This window comes from Bradysia coprophila, unplaced genomic scaffold (assembly GCF_014529535.1).
Source record: "Bradysia coprophila strain Holo2 unplaced genomic scaffold, BU_Bcop_v1 contig_350, whole genome shotgun sequence".
In the NCBI taxonomy this organism is placed as follows: Eukaryota; Metazoa; Arthropoda; class Insecta; order Diptera; family Sciaridae; genus Bradysia; species Bradysia coprophila.
The window spans coordinates 6,336,683-6,345,161 of record NW_023503608.1 but is presented as its reverse complement, the minus strand read 5'-3'; the positions used below and the strand labels follow the sequence as shown (position 1 = coordinate 6,345,161).

Below are 8,479 nucleotides of genomic sequence, written 5' to 3'. Positions count from 1 at the left end.
TCATTATCATTGCAAGCATTAACATACTCCCGACCGTTGAATATTTAATTCAACAAATAAGTTCTAGGATTTATTCTAGGATTACAATAAGATGTAAGAATTAACTTGCTCCTGACCGTTGCGTATTCTATTTCCACTCAAATTTTCAATTTTTTAGCATGAAAAATTTAAATAGGCAAGTACACACAATGGAAAAATCATAAGCTGCCTTTCAAGTAATTAATACATACGTATACAATGCAATGAAAACAACAAAAGTTTCCTTAAGAAATGCACACAAATGCACACAGTTAGTAGTTAATTCAAAAAATAAAATTTAGGTCAGTTATCCATAACATACATATGACTATGCACTAAAAGTGACATTTAATGATTCGTCTTTTGGAATTTTCTCTATATTAGTCACTGGAACTGTTTCTATTGTGAAACTTTGCTGTTTTCTTACTTTGAGCATCCAGTAAATAAATAGACTAATGAAAACAATAAGCAAAATTACAATAACATATACCATTGTGTAGTGGTGAATGTCATGGACGCTGATAGTAGGGAATGTCTGCATTTGTTGTTTCTGATTGTGAATTGCCTTTTCCAATATCGCCATCTGTTCGTCCAATTGCATTGTTTCATGTGTAGGTTCGTTTGATGAATTGGGTTTTATTTCGATTAGAATATCGGAAATATTTAGCTTAGGGATGACAATATGAAGTTCTCCGTAATCAACATCATTTTCCGAAGTAATTTCGTAGTTCGCTGCTTGTAGTACACATTGAGGATCCAATCGAACAATGCCCGCTCCTTCCGCGTAACACGTTGTCGCTTTATTACCGCATATGATATTGAAGGTTGTCCTGGTTTTTGTTGTAAACAAGAACGTATTTGGCGTATGCAGCTTAGACCATATTTGATCTCCAAGCACTGGAATTAATGCACATCTTGGAGAAATAGCCTTTGTCGTGTGGGTAAATATAGCCATTTCACATTCCGCTGAACCATTGTAGATATTATACAGCATATGTTTTTGCTCGCATATAATAATGTTGTCAACAAACGCCTTGCATGCTGCATTCTCATTATGAGAAATCATATAATATTTGTCTTGACGATTATTAATGCAAATATATTGCGCCGTTGTGTGGATAATGCGCATTGCATTTTTGTCATTTCGAAAAGGAACTGGTATTATATGGTGCATGTCATAAAATTCTCTTTCAATCAATGGAATTGTTAATTTTATGATGAGATTTCGTTTGCCCATGCTTACTTCCGCATTCATTATGCTATACAAATGTACCAAATTAGTTTGTACATCATTTCCAGGTATCATCAAATTTCTTTTGATTTCGCCTGACATTTTTTCCAAATGTTGCATCAACTGTTGTGGGGTAATCAGTATGGTTGAAATATGTCCATGACGAACTTGAGTAATTACGTCAATAATAGCATTAATTCTTTCGCGATGGTTTTCAATTAGCGACAAGGCTTGAATTGATAGTGAATCAAAATGCGAATTTTCTATTGTAACGTTCCTTAATTCCAACACTTCGTTGTGAACTAATGTGTATTGCTTTGACACATTCACTTCATCACGCTTGATTATATTTTGTGTTATGTCTTGAATTGTTGTCTGATCAGCAATTAACTTCATTGCATTTTGATAAGTTCCGTTCAAATATTCGACTTGCTTCTGGATCAATTCACTGTCATCATGGTCCATAACTCCAGTAGTTAGTTTCAAAGCACTTCCGAAAATATTTACCCAGCCTCGTTTGCTTCGTTTATTCACTTTTTCTGATAGTGATAATTGTATATCACTATTGGACCCAGCCCGCCGTTTTCTCATCCTGCGCTGATGAGAAAACTGTCTAATCAACTCACTTTGTTCTTCCAATATTTTCACTTGCTGTCGAAATTGCTTTCGTGTGATATTGCAAAGCTTCGGGGGTTTTATCTTGCTGCAAATGGTGTCCAACTGGTCCAACATAGTTGTTATTTCGGATGCCTGTGACCATAGTTGATCTAGACTGAGTACGCATATGATGTTCCATTTATCATGAGTTAAAGCCATTCTGCCCACTGGTTCGAAATACAGTCCTGGATTATGATCGAATGATTTGTATTGGCACTGTTCAGCCTTTGCTCTGCCAAGGAAAGCGAGAAAGACGAATGCTACAGTTGCCACTGAACATATTGTGGTGTTGATTTTTGATCTGGTTCTTCGCGCAATCGGCTCTTCTGGCTGATTGACGATTACTGGAGGCTCCCGACCATTTGACACTCTCAATAATTTGCCTTGTGGTTTAGCGATTGCAGAAACTTCCTCAATAGTAGTCTCTGCATTAGCCACTTCTATTTCGGGAGACTGCTCAGTTGTTTCCTTAGATTCCTCGATGACGCTAGGTTGAGCTGGATTTTGTATGTGCTGGCTCGAGGAAGCTAACGTATCTGGCTCGTCATTAACCTCTATTGGCAATGGACAAATACGATGTATTGCTCTTCGTACCAAATGGGTTGAAGCGGTCATGTTTGCTATTCGTTTCTTGTTGTTAGCTATGTCCGGAATTCTGACCACACTGGTTATTAATTCGACAACTCGTACTTTACCATTTTCATCACAAAAAACCTTTGTGACTCTGCCCATTCGCCATTTTAATGGAGCCATGTTATCTTCTTTTAAGATGACTAATGTTCCAACTTTAATGTTGTTGCATTCCTGCCTCCATTTGGCCTTGCTTTGTAATTCCGCCAAGTATTCCGTGGACCATCGCCGCCAAAATTCCTTTCGCATTTCCATCATTTTGTACCAAATTTTTGTTTTGGGACCATTTGAGATGTTTCGGTCCTCTAGACCTGTCAGTGGTCCTCCAATTAAGAAATGCCCAGCTGTTAATGGCTGTAAATCGTCGGGATTGTTGGACATCGGTGTTAACGGCCTGGAATTCAGAATTGCTTCAATTTCGGCTGTGATTGTTCCCAGTTGATCATAAGTGAGTCTGGCAGAATGTAAAATTTTTCGCAAATGCCACTTAGCTGATTTGACAGCAGCTTCTGCTAATCCGTTAAAATGTGGACTTCTTGCCGGACAAAATTTCCATTCAATTTGATGATCCTGACAATATTCGTACAATTTTTTCTGGTTTTCTGTGTCCGAAAACACATTTTTTAGCTCCATCAGCTGGTTATGAGTTCCTTTGAAGTTAGTAGCATTGTCTGACACGATTGCGTTTGGTAATCCCCTTCGTGCGACAAATCGTTTCAAACAGCAAATGAACCCGTCTATGGACAAGTCTATTGCGGCTTCCATATGAACTGCTTTTGTCGTGAAGCACACAAAGATGCAAATATATCCTTTAGTTACTCGTTTTCCACGAATGGTGCTATGAATTTCAACCGGTCCTGCGAAATCTACGCTTACGTTGTAGAACGCTCGTGCTATAGTTGTCCTAGATTTAGGCAGATCTCCCATGATTTGCTCCATCATTTTTGGCTTTGATTTTACACAGAGGACACAATTTTTCACGACCTCTTGCGCCAATTGCTTGCCTTGCTCTGGCCAGTATTTTTGCCTAGCTATCGCTAAGAGTGCTTGTGGTCCGGCGTGCATATTTTCACGATGTAGCTGCTCCAATATTAATCTTGTCACATAATGTTTCCTTGGTAGTAATACTGGATGTCGCTGATCGAATGAAATTTCGGCTGTTCGTAATCTTCCACCGACTCGTTTTAGACCGTCTGCGTCTAAGATGGGTGAAAAGTTAGAAAATCGACTTTTCAAATGTTTTCCTTTGCTTAGCAGATCCAATTCTTCAGCAAAACAGGTTTTTTGGACGTGTTTGAGTATTACGCGCATCGCTGCTTTTAATTCCGTTATCGACAATGTTTCATTTGATTGCTCTCGTTCGCCATTGTTTTTTCTCAGCATTCTCAGCGCGTACGCCACAATTCGTTGAAGGACTCGAATAGAATTTCTATGATTGATCCTGTCTATGAAATTGGCTTCTGGTACTGAAGCTGTTAGCACCGTTTTAATTTGCTTTTCTTCAGTGATTTCTCTGATGAATGAGGCTTTCATTTCTGGCCAATCTTCTTTTTCTTGATTTAAGAATTGTGGTCCTTCCCACCATAGCTTGGATTCCAACAGTTTTTCAGGTGTCATTCCACGTGACACTAAATCTGCTGGGTTAGACTTCGTATTGATATATCTCCAATTTTCCGGCTGAGTTTTCCTTTTTATTTCAGCTACTCTGTTGGCTACAAATGTGCGGTAGGTTCCATCTGATAACACCCATGATAAGACAACTTCCGAGTCCGTCCAGTAAGTAGTGCTAGATATATTCAGTTGCAACGTTTGCTCAACCTTTTTTGCTAATTCCACGTTTAGTAGCGCTGCACACAATTCCAGCCTTGGCAATGTTGTTTGCACTATCGGGGCAACTCTGCTTTTAGAACAGACCAAGCTGACTAGCCGTTCTCCGTCTGAATTTACCGACCGTAGATAAGCAACACTTCCATATGCTTTTTCACTTGCGTCCGAAAATAAATGCAGTTGTATATCTGACGGATTATCCACCAATATGCGCCTGGGTAGTTTCACCTTATTTAACTTTTTTAGTTGGTTTCGATACTGCTCCCATTTGCTATTCATGTGCATTGGTACTGCTGCATCCCATTGCAATTTTAATTTGCATATCTCTTGCAAGAATATTTTTGCCATCACGACTACCGGATTTACGAAGCCAAGTGGGTCAAATAATTGCGATAGTTCCGATAAGACTGTCCGCTTTGTGACTTTGTTATGCTCTTTTGGAACGTACGAAAGCATAAAAATGTCGTCTTTGGGAATCCATTTTACTCCCAATGCCTTCGTTTCTGTTTTTTCTGCATTGATCTCCAGGCTTACTTCTCGCTTCTTTGCTGGTATTGTTTTCAATAACATTGGATGATTGGAGCACCATTTATGTAGTTCAAAATGTCCACTTTTGCACATCTGTATTAATTGCTCTTGTAGCACTAGCGCTTGTTCCACATTTTCGGCTCCAGTCATAACATCGTCAACGTTAAAATCTGATTTTGCTATTTTTGCGGCTTCAGGATAGACGTTCTTGTGCTCTTCGGCCAATGTTTGAAGTGCTTTTATTGCCAAATAAGAAGAACATGTTAGCCCATATGTCAATGTTTTTAGTTTATAAAATCCCAATGGTTGGTCTGGTTGTTCTCGCCAAATAATCATCTGCCATTTTTGGTGACTTTCAGTCACTTCTACTTGGCGATACATTTTTGTAATGTCCGCTGAAAACACTATCGCGTGTTTTCTGAAACGAACTAATATGGAAAATAAGTCGTCTTGAAGCATTGGACCATTAGCCAGTATTTCATTCAGTGAAATATTCGTTGTAGTTTTTACCGATCCATCGAAAACTACTCTAAATTTCGTTGTGCTGCTGGATGGGTTCCTAACGGCATGATGAGGTATGAAATAATTCTCATCAGTTATATTTTCCAACTGTACTCGTTCCATGTGCCCAAGGTTTTCGTATTCTCGTAGAAAAGTAACGTATTCCTCTTTTAGCTCCGGATCCTTTTGGAATCGTCTTTCCAAGAACAGGAATCGCCTTATGGCCATATTTTTCGAGTTGCCCAGCATTGATGGTTCTTTTATGAATTGCAAATTCACAATAAATTTTCCATTGTCACTATCTCTCATAGTAGTTTTGTCGAAATATTCCTCACAATTTACTTCGCGATCAGTCATTGGTTTCTTGACCTTGTAGCGTTCTTCCAATTGCCAGAATTTTTCAATTTGTTTCTCGAGCTGAGTTTCATTTACCATTCCCACGAAAGCTTCCTGCTGTTGTAGGCCCAGCACTTTTCCAGTTACTACCCAACCGAACACCGTATTTTGCAAATCTGGTAAGGATTTTCCAATCTCGATTTGTCCAATGGAAATTAGTTTGAAGAAAAGCTCTCCACCAATGATGATGTCAATTGCTGCTGGTATGTTGAAATTAGGGTCAGCTAAGTTGATATTTTTTGGAATTTTCCATCTGCTTGTGTTTACTTCGTTCAATGGTTGACACGTGCTGACCTCCTTTAGGACGAACGCTTCTAGATTCGCCTCGAATCCAGATGCCATTGATTTAATAACAAAACTTGCTCGTTTTGTTGATTCCACTTGCGATGATCCTACTCCATTAATTTTCAAGCTTGATTGGCTTGATTTTGCTTTAATTTTGTTGCATAACTTCTGTGTTATGATATTTATTTGGGAACCAGAGTCCAATAATGCTCTGGCTTGACACGGTTGTCCATTTGACCCAATGACATTAATTATTGCGGTTGCCAAGAACACATGATCAAGATGCTCATTTTTAGTTGTTGTTCCCAATAATGACGTAGCCATTTTCTCCGAATGCATTAGAGTGTGGTGTTTTCTGTTGCACTTGGTACAACTATTTTTTTGTTTACAATCTCGTATTTCGTGCCCTTTTACTAGGCAATTCCAGCACATCTTCCAATTCCTCAATTTCTCCATTTTGCCTTTTAGGTTTAGTGCAGCAAATACTGGACATTTCGATATGTAGTGGGGTTCTTTGCAATCACATTTCTTGTTGGCATTAAAGATGTTTGGGGACGCGCTTGGAGTGGCAACCAATGACGTTTTTTGGTTAGGTGTATCCTGGCTTTTAAATTCCCGGAAACTTATTTTCTTTGCAGGCTTCTTGTTGCCTTTCTCTTCGTTTGAAGATTCCACCGTTAAAATGCTGATACGTTGCTTCAAAAATTCCAGTAATTCTTTGTAACCACGCAATTTGGGTGGACCATCAATTTTGTTTTGGAAATGACCCATAGTTATGCTGTCGATTCTTTCTTCTACTATGTAGTAGAACAACATGTCAGTATCCTCATTCCAAGGTATTCCCATGTTGGAGATCAATGAAATGGATTCACTGATTTCATCTGTGATGTTTTTCATTGATTCGACGACGTATCTTTCCATTTTTTGGCCCAGACTTTAGTTTTCTCATTAGCTGCACCATTATCAAGTGACAATTTTCATATCTGTCATTGAGCGTTTCCCAAGCGATAGCGTAACTGGCATTTTCTATTGGTAACGCTGAAAGTAATCTTAAAGGTTCACCTTTTAATTGCCCTTTCAAGTATGCCAATTTTTCGCAGTCATCCAATTGCTGCTGCCCGCCAATCATACGTTGGAATAACTCCTTGAATGATTTATATTTGACGTATTCCCCGGAAAATAGAGGAACATTTAATTTCGGTAATTTCGCCGATGATTGCCAGTTAGCTGGATTGGAAGGTTTCGAGGCTTCGTACTTCTCAATAATTCTTGTCATTTCATCTGTCATATCGAAGAAATCGTGTATGTTACAGCTTGGACTGCTAATTATGTCGCACTGCACTTCTATAATTCTCGAATAGCTTTTAATGATATTTGCCAACGTTCTGGCTTTATCAATATCATTTGCGCTTTCCGCTTTATGCACTGCAATTATGTAATCATTGAGCCGCTGCATTAATAACCCCATTCTCGTTGAGGTAGTATCAGTCGCATTGCTGATATCTTTAGGATTTTCGTTTGCATGCTTTAACAAATTATCCAGGTTTACATGGTCTCCAGTTTTGCCGGTTTTTAGCTCTGGATTCGCTTCTTCTAAATCATGGATTGTTCTTTGCATCAATGCCTTATACTCAGTGAAATACTTTATCGTTTCGTCGTAGTAGTTGGCCTTGAAGTATTGATGTTCGCTGTCCAATAACGGAGTTTTGCACAAAAATTCATTATTATTGTTGAACTCGTTCCGAAGTTCTTCAGCTTCATTAATCAATTGCTTAACATATTCGTAATTTTTCCTTTCAATAGGTAACGAATTGTAGCTTGCTAATTTAGATCGAACCTTGGTTCCGATCGATTTTTGCGCCGTAAGCGCTGCGTCTACTTGAGACATTTTAATTTGACCTTATGTCGATTCCCGGGATTATTTTATTTATTTTAACGCACCGCGTTTTTATTTTTTAATATTTATGACACACCGTGTCGAGTTGTAGTTTGCAAGGCTACTTTCTTTTCTAGTGGGTCTCAGTACTATTTCTATTATAGCTTGGACTCTCACGTTCTGTGACAAACTATGTCAATACGTAGTTTCCAATACTACTGTATTTATTTTAACGCGCCGCGTTATTTTTTAGTTAAGAATTCCCACTTTTACTTTAACAGCCAGTGCCGTTTGTGGATTTTGAATTCAATTTTTTATTTTTTTGCAACACACCGTGTCACTTTATTTTTCCTTTAACAGATCGTGCTGTTTGTGGATTAACATAAGCTTTTATTTTTTATAACACACCGCGTTACTTGTTTTTTATTTCAACACACCGTGTTGATTTAAGTGCACTTTTTGCGTAATACCCTTTGTATTACACTTTTATTGTTCAATAAATCAACGGCTGCAGTCCGCGATTTATTTTC

The 8,479-nt window shown here is 38.4% G+C and overlaps 1 protein-coding gene across 1 annotated transcript; it reads right to left on the bottom strand.

Annotated features, from left to right (window-relative positions):
* Window positions 1-1,463: 1,463 nt before the first annotated feature.
* On the bottom strand, window positions 1,464-6,844 carry LOC119081102. Its single transcript, XM_037189842.1, has 3 exons — window positions 1,876-6,844; window positions 1,539-1,788; window positions 1,464-1,479 (listed from the first exon to the last, which is right to left on the bottom strand). The coding sequence occupies exons 1-3, from the start codon at window positions 6,842-6,844 to the stop codon at window positions 1,464-1,466; spliced, it is 5,235 nt and encodes a 1,744-aa protein (XP_037045737.1).
* Between the last annotated feature and the right edge of the window lie 1,635 nt (window positions 6,845-8,479).